The sequence below is a fragment of the Ursus maritimus genome, unplaced genomic scaffold, assembly GCF_017311325.1.
Source record: "Ursus maritimus isolate PB19 unplaced genomic scaffold, ASM1731132v1 scaffold_26, whole genome shotgun sequence".
Classification (NCBI taxonomy): domain Eukaryota; kingdom Metazoa; phylum Chordata; class Mammalia; order Carnivora; family Ursidae; genus Ursus; species Ursus maritimus.
In genome coordinates this window covers 12,239,037-12,255,941 of record NW_024425119.1, presented here as the reverse complement: position 1 = coordinate 12,255,941, position 16,905 = coordinate 12,239,037, and the positions used below count along the sequence as shown (strand labels likewise).

Below are 16,905 nucleotides of genomic sequence, written 5' to 3'. Positions count from 1 at the left end.
TCCACTCACTCACCCTCGTGTCTCCTGCTGGGTTCAGTGTCGTCATCAAGCCTTCCCTAGCTACCAGGCAAAATTGGTTTTCTTTGTTATACACACTCCTTTGACTACCTACCTATAATTAGTTAATTCACCTAATTACTTGGTTAACATTTGTCCCGCTAAACTGTCTGTTCCAGCGAGGGTCTCTGTTTTGGTCACCACTGCCTTCCTCACCTAGTGCTGTGTCCTGCTCATGGTAGGTGCTCATTAAATGTCTCTTTGAACTTACAGATGATTCCAGTGGTCTTGAATTGTTTGGTTGACGAACAGGTAGCCCTTTCTGCCTGCCTGCTTTGTGCAGATGGCCAAAGAGGACTGTCAATAGAGAGGAATACACAGAAGTGGTCTGTGGGAAAGCCTGCTACGGGCTAGATCAGGAAGCTTTGAGCTTCATGTAGAAAGGCCTGAGAGATGAGTTATATGGTGATTCATGGACAGCGTACAAGTTAGTCAAATTGGATTTTGAAGAGTCATTCCCCAGAGACCAGACTCATAGCCCTTTTCCCTCTGACTCATAGAGTTATCTCCTGATTAATAACCTCATTTCGCCAGGCCCTTTGATGATCCCTGTAGACCTGTCCAGCAGCCACCTCATCCTCATCTGGGTCCTAATTGCAGTTGGTCTGATTAGTTCCCTAAGGGATGTGCCCTGATTCCCTGAGCCCTGGGGGTATTATTGGACCTTCCAGGTCATAGGAGTTCTGAGCCTTGGGGGTATTACTGGGCTCTCCAGTTCCGAGCCACTTAGGAACATCTGAAAAAATGTTCTCTCTCCACCTTTAATGTAAAGTCACCAGCACACTAAAGATTGGGTATGGCAGAACCGCAGTGAGGATTCGGTGCTGCTTTTCAATGATCAAAGTAACATTCCCCAATCCTACCTTTTTTCCTTTAGTAGCAGAAAAATGTTTTTCTTGCCCTGTGCTGCCTCTCACACGCTGAGAGTCTTCTAGGGCATTGTGGTCTAGGAATAGGAAGCAGATTCTGGGCCCCCACCCATGCCAACATAGTTTTAGGCTTTGAATGGAATCAGGAAATCCTTTTGAACACCAAAAATATACAAGACTTATGTCCATCAACAGCTATTCATTGTAACAAGGAAGGATTCAGTAAACATTTATTGAATTTCAGTTATGTGCCAAGCACTGTGCTAAATGCTGAGGGGATTACAAAGGAGTGTGAAACATAATTCTTGCCCACAAGCAGTTCACAGTGTGTTCTAGCTGGAGAAACAGAGGTTACAACACACGCACGAAGATAGTTCACGGTTACCAAGTCAGTGGCAAATACTCATTGCCAGTTGATTGCCCTGAATTTTATGGAAGTTCTAAGTTGGCAAGATCGTATATAGATGCACTGGTCAGGAAAGGGTTGTTTTGTTTTGTTTTTTAATGCAACAGAAGAGTATTGACACTGTCAGAGAGTAACTCAGTAAGGGAAGATCATATTGTGAAATTTGTTCCCGGGACCTGGCTCCCAGCACTGACCTGGGACCCCTGGCCAGTTCCCCCAGAGCTCTGGGTGCCCCTGGCTGCCACTGATGTCACCTGTGGGTTTAGAAGGTTTTGATATAAACTATAGTATATTGGTTATGATAAAAAAATCTTTGGAATGTACTTCTGTAGAAGAGGTATGACTTGTGCTTGCCTATGGTTAGGAAGGAAATAATGAAACGGATTGGAGGAGAGATTAAATTGCCAAAGGCCCTGGATTGGAAGGCAGTGTGTTAGGAAAACAGAAGACCGATTTTCCTTTCTGCGGAGGGTGGTGGCATGGACGATCAGGTTGGACAGTGGATTGGGATTAGATTAGGAAGGGTCTTGAATGTCTGGCTCACAATTTTGGATTTTATTCTGTGGGCATTTGAGAGCAGAGACCACATCAAAACTTTATTTTAGGATGCTTAATTTGGCAGCAGAGTGGACGTGAGTGGGGAGGAGGACAAGTGGATCAGAGAGAATTTGTCTAAGAGTGAGGGATGAAGGTCCTGGAGCAGGGGGGCATCAGGAGAATGGGAAGGCAGGGCAGATAGAAGAGACATAAAGGAAAGTCAGTGTGGGCACCTGGGTGGCTCAGTCAGTGAAGCGTCTGCCTATGGCTCAGGTCATGATCCTGGAGTCCCAGGATCGAGCACCGCATCGGGCTCATTGCTTAGTGGGGAGTCCACTTTTCCCTGTGCCCCTCCCCCCTGCTTGTGCACACGCGTGTGCTCTCTCTCTCTCTCTCAAATAAATAAATCTTTAAAAAAAAAAAAAAAGGAAAGTTAGTGTGTTGGCACAGCCACTGGATGTTGCTGAGCTGAACTGGGAGGATAGGGTTACTATGGATGGGGTTGCGGAAGAAAAGAAAGGGACACATTGGCTTTGACTTTAAGTGTCAGTAAGTCTTTCAAGTGAAAATGACCAAAGGGAGTTGAAAGTGTTAGATTGGATTTTGGGACATCAAACAGTACAGGCTTGGAAATCTTTGATTTTTAGGTGAAATGAGCAATTGTGGTCTCTTGAATAGCCTCCCCTTCCATGCCTATGGCAGTATGGGCCTCGTAAATCCTTCCCTCTCGGGAAGTCCCCGGACACTGCTCACTTGCCCTTGTCTTTCACATCTTAACGTCACTGCAGGACCAGTCAGGGCTGCCTCTGGGAGTCTGGCTCCCCTCCTACAGAACTTGTGGATTTTATTCAGCAAGTGGCGGATTCTGGCCATATTCTTTTTTGGTTATTCTGGTTGCACTCTTTAGAATAATCTTTGTCTGAGGGCATTTATTAGGGGTCCTAGCTGTGTGCTCTGGGTGTTGTAAGAGCAGGAGTTTCCGGGTATAGCTCCATATTGCCAGTTGGAAAGATCAGTAAAATAGCTGTCTCTCTACATCTTCCGAGAATTCTTTACTAAACAACACTTCTGGATTTTGCTAATGGATCCAGATAATGTTATCTTGAGGAATAATAAGATCTAGAAGTTCTGAATGACAAGAAATTGCATTATTATAGTATTTGGTGGTTTTTTTTATGCTAGTACTTTGAAATTTTAAAATCTGTTTTGTTGTCTAGGTGATAACCATATTAATCCAAAAATTAGATTCGATGGAATTTCTCATTCCCTGACTGTGCCAGGTGAGAGAGTTGTTTGATACAGAGGGAGCTTTTTTGGAGATGTCATTTACGGGACAAGTTTTATGAGACCTCAACTACTTGTCCGGCTTCCTGGATGGTTCCACAGACGTGCATATCTGTCTGCTTTCCTCTTGGTCTGTGCTCTGGTAGATACGGAGCAGATGGAATTGGAGCTTGAAGTTAATACCTTATGTTATTAGGGATTTTTCTCGTCAGCGCTTTTCAGTGGAGATTGGCTGAAAAAGACAAAGATGGAATGCTGCTAAAGTTGTTGAGAAAAATCTGCCATGTTCTCTACCCTCCCAGAAATGATTTATCGAACATGTGTGGCTTGGCTTACCCAGACCAGTACCGTACAGCTACTTACCTGTGTTTGCTTTCTCTAGTGGCACGAAATTATGGTGCCTTCATTTTTGTTTCATTTTCTTTAGTTCCAGCTCTCCATGTATACAGCCTCACGACCCTGGAGGAATGGCCACCACACTTGAGTCTTTTTGTGAGTGGCTAGAGAACAAAGTTGCCGGAATCAGTCACTTCATTGTGCAGTGAAATGTACATTTGTTGTGAAATAACATTTCAACAATCGAAATATACATGTCAGCTATTTAGTTTTTAGTATTAGGATTGTTTCCTTTTAGCAAAGTGGCAGATTGTATTTTCAGGATGGAGAGAACTCTTCTCTACAGGTGAGTGTACTTAAAAAGTGTACGTGTGAAGACATGTGCTCTGGAAGAAGTAAGTGTGAATGGGTTGTATTATGTCACAAAAAGGGAGCCTTTGTTTTACAAAGGTTAAACTACATGAGAACTATATTGAAAAGTATGAAACTATATAAACTATGTGAAAATGATTTAATATGAAAAATTAATTTGCATTGACTTTTTAAAAGCATGTCTTTCATAAAGTTGAGCTTGGTATAAATACTAAGTCTGTGTAGAGCTGTGGACTCCCTTCACAGTGAGGGAGGGAGTAGCCTTGGCTCTGTGGGGCTGAGGGAGCTCCGAGGACCGGCCACCTGTTGGAACTGAAGCGACCGCGGAGACGCCCCGTGTCTCTCCCTGCAGGGAGCTGTCGCTAAAGGAATGGAGTTGACATTTATCCATTTTTAGGGAATCCATTTTTAGAATTTGAAGCTTCAACATTTATTTCACATCACCAAGCTGTAGTAAAGTGCTATTACAAATATTTTTAAGAAAAATCACTGATTTATAACTGGTTGCAAGGGTCAGAGAGAAGAGTGACTAATTGGAATTGTTTTTTTTTTTTTTTTTTTTAAGATTTTATTTATTTATTCGACAGAGATAGAGACAGCCAGCGAGAGAGGGAACACAAGCAGGGGGAGTGGGAGAGGAAGAAGCAGGCTCATAGCAAGGAGCCTGATGTGGGGCTCGATCCCAGAACGCCAGGATCACGCCCTGAGCCGAAGGCAGATGCTTAACCGTTGTGCCACCCAGGCGCCCCTGGAATTGTTTAGTAGAGTTGTTCTATGTATTATATTTTACTTGGCAGACCCCCCCCCCAAATTAAATGGTGGTTCACAGTGGCTTTTACAGAAAATGGTATTTGTGATTAGAATTGTGAAGGTGGTGCTCTGAAGGAAGAGGATTTTCTTGGCTGAATGACAATAAAATGGTATAGAAGTTATGAATGCCTTTGTACCAAACGTTTTCTCTGTTCAAAGTAATAGATATGTTTTTCTTTATAAACGCACATTCTACTGGTTGGATTTGTGGAAGACTGAAAGAAACTGTAGTTTGCCTGCCTGTCCTGTCCCAGTCTGTGGAGGCCAAAGGTGTCTGCACGTCTACCTGCCTGCCCCTCCTCCGCATTTCTCTGCGGGTCGGGCGTGTCTGCATACACGTCTTCCTTCCTCTGGAAAACAAATACTTGAGCATGAGGGGAGGAGAGTGGATACCACCATTTCTAGATTCAGGTCTGAATGCGGGTAGCTCGTCCGGGCTGCATGACTTGGTGTTTTCTACACTCCCAGATGATAAACAGCACAAAATCTAGGGAGAGGAGAAACGTGGTGAGAGTGGATGGGGAGTTAAATTCTTGACCAACTTTAAAAGTACTTTAAAAGCTTTTCAACAAAAGAGGATAATGAACTGATGTTGTGTGTTCTTGTCATGCAATTGAACACGGAGTCTGGGGGACAGCGGAGAGTTATGACAGGGCAGGGAAGATGACTGTTCTGTATCTGTCAGCCATTTGTAACAAAAAGTTTGCATAGATGAATTATACTTTTATTCGTGTTAGATCTGGTTTGTAAGAGGAAGAAGGACATTTTAGACATATTTCAAAACTGAGTGGCTGATGAGGCCACAGATAGTTTTTCAAGAGTTCGGGGAAATCAGGCAGTGTCTCATCTGTTGTTAATTAATGAAATGAAACTGGGGTCACTAGAGTACAACAATGAATGAAAGGTCAGTGAATGGAAAAAACTGTCAATGAAGGAGGGTGTTAGCAAAGTGGAACATTGTCCTAGATAAAGATCAGGGAAAATGTACTCTTTGGCTGAGGTAGTGTTTTCTGAAAGTGACTAGGAGCCATAGTTTGGGACATTTCAGTCCAGACTGAGCACTAAATGAATGCTCCGATTTCAACGAAATCTGTTAAGTATTTTAAGGCTGTTCGGGTTTGTGCCAGAGATTAGTGAAAAAGATATGTAAAAAAGAAGTTTCTTTTTGTTTTATAATGTGTCCAACAGTGTGTTATTGCTGTTTTGTTTGGCTTTTTGGTTTTGTTTTGAGGTTAAAAACTGGTTTCTTGCCCTCATTTATTTCTGTTCTCTTAGAATTTTCTAGAACCACCCTCACTTTTGAGATCCCCCCGAAGTTAAAGTGATTGAGGATCACGGTAGTAATTAGTGATAAAGCCGACCTCAAACAGCCCAGGCTGGCTGACGCTGTTGATGATTGTTGCCAAATTGGATCCCCTCTGAGAGTTGCCTTGTGGAGGATGGCCTGAAAGTCCCCAGGACAGCTTCAGTTTCACTACCATCTTAAGAGCACACTGTGATCATGAACAAACCAGTGACTGTATTTCTATCTTAACTAGTTCATCTGTCAGCTCCGTTCTTGGTTTCATGTGAAATGAGTGCATTTAGAGTCTCTTGTGTCTTTGGTCATGTCAGACCCCTTTCCGTTTTTTCTTCCTCGTTGAAGCTTTGGAACCATATATGGCTCTGGGGAAGTGAGGCTCTGCCCTCAGTTTGGGAGAGGCCCATGGCCATTTTTAGCCTGGTATTGAGACCTAGCAGGTCACGGCTAGTGAGGGCAGGACCGCATGGAAATCAGCAAGGCTGTCCCTGCATCCCAAGAGTTAATCCTGTAGTATTTGGAGAAGATACAGAGCACAGCGATTGACAATACGGTCTCCAGGGCCAGGCTGCTGGGGAACCTTTGTTTTCCTATCTATAAAATGGGAGTAATAATAGCACCCACCTCCTGGTTGTAAAGATTGAATAAATACTTGTAAAGTGCTTAGGGCAATGTTTGTCACTTAGTAAATGTTAGGTAATTCTTTGATTACTTACACATTTAAAATGGAATTCAAGTAGAGTTTCCTTGGATTGTCTCTTTTCTGCGAATGTTTACTGAAATATTCTCTTGGGTTTAAATGAGAGGCTAGTACATGAACTGTTTCGAAGCTAGGATAGAAAAAAAATGTGAGAACAGTTCTTTGTAGAAACACCAGAACCACAGAAGTTAGTAGAAGCTAACATTTAAACTCACACAATTAAATTGTAATCAAAATAGTGCCTGTCGGTTACTATGGTGGGTAGGTATGAGATAGGCAAAGAATGGCGAGACCCTTTAACACATTGTTAAAGAAATACTTTGGGGGGGAAAACACACTTCACCTTAAATATAACTGTATTATGTAATTAGACTGAAAAGGAACAGAACACTAATAGAAACAGAATTATAAATCCTACTCCGTGAACCTCATATACATAGGCCAATATAGGCTGACCCCTTTCTTGAGCTTGCCCATGGGTGATGCTCATGGGTGTAGGAATTCTGACTGACTCCATCGTGGTACTTGCCCTAGTGTGGCATTTCCTTAAGTGTGAGTTGCCCTAGCTATTAATAGATTTGGGGGGGGGAAGCAGGCAGGGGGCAGTCCTAAATTAAGTTTTCCAAACTTAATTGAGTTAAAGTAAACTCATTTTTTTGGAGATAACTTTTTGGCGCCTTTAATATGCTAATGTGTACTGTAATTCTCCCAGGGAGACAGGATGGGCATGCAGTACTTCTCTTCCTCTTTGGGCGTGTCTCGTCTGTCATCTTCCGGCAGGACCCCAGTGCTCTGGAGCACACTTTGGGAAATGGAACCTTAGACGCCTTGCTTTTTTCACTTCGTGTCTCTGGTGAATCCTAGCAAGATGTAGCTGAACAATTAGCCGCAGATCAAACGTGGAGGAAGGCCTCACAGCTGAGGCTGGGTCCTAACGCACGTGAGCTCAGCCTGGGCGCGCTCTCTGCCCCACGATCCCTCGTGGGGTTTGTCTGTCTGTGGTTTGCTGGCTGCATGTGCGGACACGGCGTGGGAGTGGTGGTGGTATTCCTGGCTGAGAGAATAGCACCGAAGTGTGAAATAACAGTGGCTTTTGTGTGGCTGGAGGTCATGCTTGGAAATGGTAGGCAGTGAAGCCACGGACCTGTGCAGCGACACGTCCTGAGGGCTGCGTCTATCTCGTGAAGGAGTTCGGGAGTTCTGCAATGGAACCACCTACTCTTTCCATCAGGTTATCTTAAGAACTCCAGGACGCACACTGCTGACGAGTAAAAACCATGCACTTAGGCAGAAGGCTAGGAATGCACACTTCAGCGTTTTGCAGGTGGCATAGTTGTCACCAACTTCCTGCCACCCTAGCTTGCTGCACTGTGGAACCTGTACTGAGCCTAGACAGCAGAGTCCAGATTCAGCTGGAGTTGAACATACCACAGGGGTCATAAGGGATGACACTCTCCCCTCCCAGCTCCCTGCGCACCTGCAGTTTTTGAGGGCATGCTTTGTACGCTTCTAGAAGTGGACTAAAGACTAATAGAATGTAACTCAAGGATCCGGAGATAAATATTTAGAGAGATTTTAGTATCTTGTTTAAGGCTTGATTAAAGAGGTAAAAGTGCCTCCTAGAAACATGTTAATTGTTTTTTAATTAAATACTACTGAAAATAAACAAGTATTTCCTGTGCTCCAAATCTCTTTGCTTCCTGACTTTGAACTCAGCATAGTGAGGGTTTGGCTAATAGGGGATTTATCTGAAAATTTATCAGAATCTTTAGGTGCTGGGTTTGGATTTGGGTAGCAAGAAATATTTGGATTGGAAAACCCAGGGAAGACCTTACCATGTTTTCTTTTCCAGAGGAGGTGAGCGTACCTCCTGTGGCTGGACAGATTTCTCTTCATTACGAAATGGCAAGATGGTGACTTACTGAAGGTCAGAGAGCAGATCGTTGTAAGGACTAGACTAGGAAAAACGGGATTCTCCTGGGCCTAGGAATCTTGCCACGAGGCCTTTATGTCCCCTAAGCAGTTAGGGTCTGTCACCACTTCTTCATAGTGCTCAGTAAAATGAACCGCGGAGCCCAGGAATCTGTGGTAATTATGGGAACCTTGATTAACTGCCCAGAAATTTCAAGGGCTTTTGTGGAGAATATTTGCAAGAGTAGGGGTGTGTATGTTTGTGATACCTTTGAAAAAAATAAAAACCTGCGTAGTAGGAAGATTTAAAGTTAACTCTAGAAAGAATTTTTAACTTCAATTTTATTTTGAAGAAATAACATCTGGCCTCAGTTCACGGGTTTTTTTAATATCCTCATTTTGCTCCTGTGAATATTTATCTTGGCTTGGTTATTTGCTACTTATTTTAAATTCTCTTTAAGTTCCATAGAAAAGCATTCCTTTGGGGGGTGGGGAGCGGGGAGAAAATGTAGGGTGTGTGATGTTGGAGAGTGAGAGAGAGAAAGAGAGGAGTCCTTCTAAGTGCCCTCAGGGCCTCATCCTCAGGAGGCCGGTAAACCAAGGCTCCATGCCCAAGGCTCCATGCCGGGCTATGCCCCATACTTAGCGGTTGGCGACTGTGGACAGGTGTACATGTGCATCTGTGGGATTTGGATTTGCTTTTTTTTTTTTTTTTAAAGATTTTATTCGAGAGAGGGAGAGAGAGAGAGGGAGAGAAAGAGCGTGTGAGCAGGGGGAGGGGTGGAGGGAGAGGGAGAAGCAGACTCCCCACTGAGCAGGGAGCTGATGCAGGGCTTGAACCTAGGACTTAGAGATCATGACACGAGCCGAAGGCAGACGCTTAACCATCTGAGGCACCTAGGCGCCCCTGATTTTGCTTTTTAAACTGTTTTATTTGAGCAGTTCACGGAGGGCTGATTTTTATCCTTGTACATGGCATAATTTTATGATGTTTATTCTTAGGTGGGTTTGCGGAGTTCTCCCGTTGTTTCCCTGGCCTCTGTGAAGGAAAATCTGCTCTAGTCCCTACCTGCATTTCTCAGCCTTGCCTACCTGTTGCCAACATCGGGCCAACCCGAATTCTTCCCAATCTTTATCTTGGCTGCCAGCGAGATGTCCTCAACAAGGTGGGTGCTTTGAAAACCTCCTTCCCTGCAGGGTTTCTTGTCAGCAGCTGGAGAAACTGCAGTTGCCCGTTGGCTGTCATTCTAAGCACGTGCTGCTTCCAGAAAGGTACACCATGCTCGGTGTGACTCCCTGCGAGCAGTTGGTCGGGTTATCTTCTGGAGGGTGATTTTGTTCGATGTTATCGATCGCCACAAGAAACCGAATCTTGTTGTCATATTGGCTTGTTCTCGAAGGTCCAGGAGACCTGGGATAGGACAGGATTTTTCAGAAGTTTAGCCTTATTTTCTTAGGGTATTCATTGTTCTGTTGTAGTAATTGGGCGCACTCAGGAAGGCTAAGCCTTCCTAGATGATTTCACATTTAGAAATGTATTTACTGAGGCACACTAGAAAGGGACTCGGCTCCGGACTGAGGAAGGACCTCTGGCTGGAGGGATGGGGGTGGGAATAAGATGGTGAGGCCAGGGCTAAGGGCATGCATTTCAGGCTGCCTGTCAGAGGCTCACTGGAGCGGTTTCACTGAGACAGAAGAGGGAAGAGCATGGATTCTCGCTGCAAAGGATGTGGGCCATACTGAGCATGGTGTGCCTAACACAGGAACCCGTGTTGGTACCGCTGAGCATCTGATAGTACGCGCGTTAGCAGTGGTAGAACTGACCTCTGCCTGCCAGCTCATGTGCTCTTAAGCAGCAGTGCCGGGAACCAGTGTCCTCACTGCCCAGAAAAGTGGTTTTCCTCTAAAACCTCTTTTTTACACCACCTGTAATTGAAAGAGCAATCAAGCCTGTTAATTCACCTATTGGTGGTTTACAGGTGCAACTTTCCTGTAGGAGGGGCGATACCTTAATGTTTTCTCCTTGGATAACAGAAAGAATTGGGCTGACCTTAAAACTAGCTTCCACATTGGCTTGGGTTAGTTAGCATGTGAAAAGCAAAAATACCCTATCATTGGGCAGCGATGAGGCATTCTTTCATATCTCTTGTTTTCAAAACTCCTGCCTTTCTAAAATTTTGCCTCAGCACTGTTATTAATATGTTTGCTTTTACTGTGAGATATTTGAAATTTGATAGTTTATACTTGTATTGAGCCTTTTCTGGTGGGGTCCCAGTTCCTTTGAACATGTGGTTATTATTAATTCTCTTTTAGAGATAAGCAGACTATGACACAGAAAGCAGAACTAATTTCCTAGGGTCATATGCATGACTGGGGCAAAGCTGAAGATGCTTTAGTTTATCCTCAATCAGAAAATGAAATAAAATTCCTAGTTAAGAATCCTGTTCAGAATTACCCCCCATTAAAAAAAAAAAAGTGACCAGTCAGCAGGTGATTTTACAAATAATTGCATTATAGATCATTTTTGTTGCCTTTGACATTATATTAAATGGCACATTTTTGCTATGTACTGTTTCCAGGTTTAACAGCTGTGTCAGTTATTAACTTTGTGAACGCCTGTGGTTAAACTGGAGCCTGGAGTTGAGGATGGGGGAAAAGCGTGGTTTTTTTTCCCTCCTTTAATTGGTTTCTTAGTGTATACTGCACAGGAAACGTCCATAGATGCATTGGGAGACTGTCAGGAAACTTCTTTGAAGCAGATGTGTAGACTAGAGGATGGTGAGAAGTCAGCATGCTTTGAAAGTGTGAGTAGAAACTCATACTGACCTCTGGATTCATGGTTGAGAAGAATCGAAGTGCTGCGTGGGATTTTAGCGATCGTGTAGTCAGTCTTCTTTCTTTGATAAATGAGGAAGCCGATATTCCAGAAATATTAGGTGAATTCCACAACATCACTCAGCAGGTGAATTTGGGGACCAGACGTGCCTGTATTTCAGGATAGCTGGACCTAATCTTTCTGCTCAGCTCTCTGATGTAAACTTTACGGGAGAAATGATACGCTGCTTCCCCTCCTGAAGATCCCCAAACAGGAAGATTTGATAAGCTTCCCAGTAGTACATTCTTTTTTTATTAGAATTTAGAAGCTGAGGTCTTTAAAAATAGCAACTATAAGACCACTAATTTTATTAGTTTTTTTTTTTTTAATAAAGTGCCACCAAACTCTTTGGAAAGCATGTTATAGAAATTTTCTTAGGAGGATCATACTGTTTACTGTTTAAAATGCTAGGCTCTTTATATTATTGCATTTAACCCTCATATTAGGATGAGGAGGTAGGTTGACCTTGAGTCGTTGTCACCCAAGATTTGTGACTGGGAAGTCATGTGCTCAGTGGCAGAAATCATCCTCAAACTCGAGCTACTATTCTGGCTTTAAGTCCTATGTTTATGTAAGACTGGAAATGCCCATCTTCTGGAAGACAGAATTCTCTGTGACAGGCTGTTATGAAGGACTGACGAATCACTGCTGAGGTCTCCCCTCCCTGGTTTTCCTACAGCACATTCTGTATCAGCACTGCCCACTAGAAATGTAATGCGAGCCACAGACTTAGTTTAAAATGTTCCAGTAGTCTTATTAAAAAAGTAAAATGGAACAGGTGAAATTATTTTTTCTTAAAGGTTTATTTATTTATTTGAGAGAGAGCACAGGAGTGTGGAGGGGCAGGGGCAGAGGGGGAGGGAGAAACTCAAGCAGACTTGACGCTGAGCATGGGGGCCCGATGCCAGGCTCGATCTTGCCACCCTGAGATCACGACCTGAGCCAAAACCAAGAGTGGGTGCTTAACTGACTGTTAAGGCGCCCCAGTGAAAGGAATTTTGATAACATTTTATTTATCACAGTGTATCTACAATATTAGCATTTCAATATGCAATCAGTGAGGAAAAACTTTTTTTTTTTTGTACTAGGTCATTAAAATCTGGCAGATATTATATGTTCTGCACATGTCAGGGCTCAGTAGCCTCACGTGGCTTGTGGCTGCCATAGTGGACAGTGCAGGTCAGTGCTTTCAACATGTACTCATTTTACTCTGGTTCCAAAGGCGTGGCTCTTCTGTAAAAGACGGTAAGAAGTCATCGGTCGCCAAAAGAATACTTTCAGTTTCTTTTTCCCTCAGGACTGTACTTTTGTTTCTCACAATCTGTTCCTTTATTTTCTGGTCTTGGGACGGGGTCTGGAAGAGGAATGGCTTATTGTACTACAAGTAGTTTGCTGATGCCTGGTTTGCATCTGAACTGAGCAGCGTTTGAGCAAGACTCTCCGGTTACTATGTGAAAGACCAAACTTCTTGTTTTTCTGCCTTATCACTTAACATTTCCAATAGACACGTTAATTTCACACTGAAATACATGAAACAGATGATGGAATAACCTGTCGCCAGTAGTGAGTAAGCCAGAGCTGTATCTGCAGGGAAGGGCTGCCGCTTGAAGCGGTTCTGCACGCCCCCCCCCCCTTAAACAGTGTGTGTGGTCAGCATTCTTGGTGTTGCTCATTCACTCATTTACCATGTAAAATTGGTTTTTCTGTGCTCCCTGGTCACTCTGCCGGCACTGGGATGACTGCTGTTTCTGTTGTTTTCTTACCACAGTTAGCCTAGACATAGAATACTGGGTTCCCGTATGATCTAGGAAGACACAAGACCGAAGTTATCAGTAAAAATACACCACGGAGTGTGCAAGTTGGTTAGACAAGACCTATTCATTCCACAGTGATGCGAAGGCAAGATGACTGGCAGTAGAGCTCCCGTGAGCAAGGCAGCATGGCTCATGGTGAGAGCCGGCTCGGACGTGAGCAGTCCTGCATCCCAGGGCTCCGCCTGACCAGCCGCATCACGTTAGCCAAGTTGAATCTTGGCCTCTTCACCTACAAACCGTAATGATCGCTGCCTTCTCGTGTTCCTGTGAGGTTCAAATGAAGTAACGTGTGCTAAGCACCAAGGACAGTTCCTGGTCTGTAGGGACCCTGGTTACTGTCAGCAAGCTGCCCGGTGTACAGGCTACTAGGGTGAGTGCTGGATACAGTGGGTGTGGTTGGTGGAGGAAGGCTGGATGGAGGAAGTAGGACTGAAGGTCAGTTTTGAAGGCAGAAGGAGTGGCAAATCCAAAATTATTTATTGAATTGACTTCAGAAAGAAAAATTACAATTCCATTATCTAGAATTGTGATGCCTGTGGTGATGTAATGTGATCTCTCTCCTCGGTCTAGCTGAACATGGGAAACTTGATCAGTAGAGCAGTTTTATTAAGGCTATATACCAATCGGTGTCCCATATACTACTCCACAGTCCGCATCAACAGATTATAGAGCCTATATTTAGAAATTAGTCCAGGTACAGGGCAAAGTTTATTTCATGGTTTAGGAGAGAGAGACTTTTAAAGGGAAAGAATTGTGAATGGAAATCATAAGTAATAATAAGATAATAAAATTAAGATTTGTTTTTTTGACTAGAAAATGTCATTTCTGAAAGTTTTCTTAATTGTATATTGAAGCCAGAATCCGTTTTTTAAATTCTTAAGGGGCAGTCTCTTCTGCTTTGCAGTTGAACCCTTTTTATATCCAGCCTGCCATATTCAGTGTAACTGCCCTACTTAAGGCCAATGAGGAGAAGACAATTTGAATTCGTGAAAAATGCCCATGACTTGTTGGGGGGGGGCAGCTTTTTGAGACATAATTCATATACTGTATTATATATAAGCTGTTTTTTTATTGAGATGTAATTGACATATAAAGTTTCAAGTATACAACATGATTTGACATTTGTATATATTATAAAATGATCACAAGTAGTCTCGTTAACATCTGTCACCACACATAGTCACAATTTTTTTCTTGTGATGAGGACTTTTAAGATCTACTCACTTAGCAACTTTCAAATATACAATAGAGAATTATGAACTACGGCTGCTGTGCTGTAGTTACTTATTACTGGAAGTTTGTTCCTTCTGACCACCTTCACCCAACCCCCCCATATGTTCTCTGTATCTGTGAGATTAGATTCCTTTAGATTCCACGTGATATCATACCGTATTTGTCTTTCTCTGACTTATTTCACTGAGCATAATGTCCTCAAGGCTCATCCATGTTGTCGCAGTGGCACGATCTCGTTCTTTTTTGTGGCCGAGGAGCCCTGCACTGTGTACACATCCCACATCTTCATCCGCTCACCAGTCGGTGGGGCGCTGAGGTTGTTCTGCATCTTGCCTGTTGTAAATAATGCTGCCGTGGGCACGGGGGTGCGTGTATCTCTTCAAGTTAGTGTTTTCATTTCCTGCAGATACATACTGAGAAGTGGAATTGCTGGATCATACGATAGTTTTATTTCTGATATTTTGAGGAAACTCCATACTGTTTTCCATAGTATCTGTACCAATTTATGTTCCCACAAGTTCTTTTTAAAATAAGATAAAGTGAACTAATGTTTAATGAGACTCATGTATTATGTGCCAGTTACTTTGTCCTCATACAGCTTTGCAAAATAGACATTAGCCCTGTTTCACAGGTGAGGAAACTAAAGCAGAGCAAGGTTAGGTAACTTAGCCAAGATCATGCAGGTCACGAACCGTAACGTGCTGGGTGGTGCTCTGGCTTTTCCGGGGCCAGTACCCACCTACTTTAATTATTCCTGCCACACTGAGGTCATCCACGCCGCAGGAGGGAAGGTCAAGCATACGGGGACATGTGCTGCTGGAAAGGTAAACGTGATTAGTGGAAATATATAAAAATTTGCTTCTGATTGTTTCACATTTTTCAGTGTCATAGGAAACAAGATCGTCCATCGGCTGAGAGTGAGGGTAAAGGGATACATAGAGCATTTGAAGAGAAAGGGAAATGGGTGGAACGGCGTCTAGGAGAGAGGGAAAGTGAAGGGACCAGGGAAAGAACATGACCGCTGAGGAGCGTGAGTCGGAAGTGAGACTGAGGAGCGTTGCTGAGCGTTTTCCGGGCTGAGCTCAGCTGCGTGGGTACAGGCGCAGACCCGGTGGAGGACTAGATTTACCCCGGGCTGCAGTCTTGCCGAGTGAGTGTGAAGAAGCTGTAGTGGCACAAAGGAGGGGGGGAAGCAAGGAAGGAGTTTATAAAGACTGACCACAGAATTTCACTTGAGCGAGGCAGGCAGACAGACATCCCGAGGATGAAGGAGGTGGGATCAGTGGCGTGTAGATACTGGGGAGTCGAAGGATTCCAAGAGGGGTGGTATAAGCAAGCGACAGCAAGCAGGAAAGCGAGGAGGAACAGTCCAAGAGTGGGGTGTGTGAGGTCGAGATTGGGGCTGGATGGTGGTTGTTGGTAACGACCGAGACCAGACCGGGTCTCAGTGAGTGGTCAAGGTGAGAAGTTCAAAGAACTCAGAGGCCAAGGTGTCAAGTATATCTGAAGGCCAGGGCAGATTATTTTGTCAGTAGAAAGCACGTGTTAGCAGACTTAGCACAAAGTTGAGCTAAATATTAAACAGCATAACGAGTGCCCTCTGGAAGCTTACAGACTGCGATGTTTAATTATGGGACAGAGTAGTACTCAGTTGTGTAGGTTTTATGCAACATACTAAAAAAGGAATGAGTTTCCTAAATATCTCTTTAAAACATAGTAAGAAGTCATGGACATTCATCTGTGAGTAAAAGCAATCATTATTCTGTAAAACAGACCCGTTCTTCATAATTCTAGTTCCATCCCAGTTCCACTGTCAGAAACATTGACTAAGATGCCCCCTCAGCCACGTATACGGACGTTTGTAAAAATAGTCGGGAGCGCAGGTTAACAGTGTGTATAGCTCCGTGAGACTTCAGACCTCCGAGACTCGCCGCCACCTCAACCCTGAGGCCCAGCAGGTGCCACGCGCCCCTGCTTGGCAGGGGCGCTTGGCTGAGGCACGCCTACTCCTCCCGCGGGGACAGGATGCTCACTGGGAGGCCCTGTGTTTGTTCGCAGTGTGTTTAGGCCAGCGTCCTTGTTCTTATAATTGTGCACATTAATTAAAATCTTACGTACACCCATGAAATATGAATGAGGGAAGGAAGAGCGTTGTTTTTTGTGACCTAAGGTAAATGTTTTGGGAAGATTCAGGAAAAACAAATTGCTTTATATCTTTTTCTGTCTAAACTAGGCAGGAAGGCAACTGTAAAATACCCGGGGTCATGATCCAGGATTCTGTACTGATGTCGTTCCACAAGTTTGTGCTCTTCTTCAAAGCCCTGGAAACTAAGTAGGAGATCCATTTGGTTGTGATTTGCTTAAGAACGCCAATCAGCTAACGCCTACCAAAAAAAAAAAA

General features: G+C 43.8%; 1 protein-coding gene across 2 annotated transcripts in view; it reads left to right on the top strand.

Annotated features, from left to right (window-relative positions):
- The window catches only part of DUSP16 (dual specificity phosphatase 16), a 75,619-nt gene that overhangs the window by 42,829 nt on the left and 15,885 nt on the right, over nucleotides 1–16,905 (top strand). For both annotated transcript variants that reach the window (XM_040642171.1, XM_008706995.2), the window contains exon 4: nucleotides 9,585–9,748. In XM_040642171.1, the coding sequence (XP_040498105.1) occupies nucleotides 9,585–9,748 (164 nt within the window). The remainder of the gene's footprint in view (nucleotides 1–9,584; nucleotides 9,749–16,905) is intronic.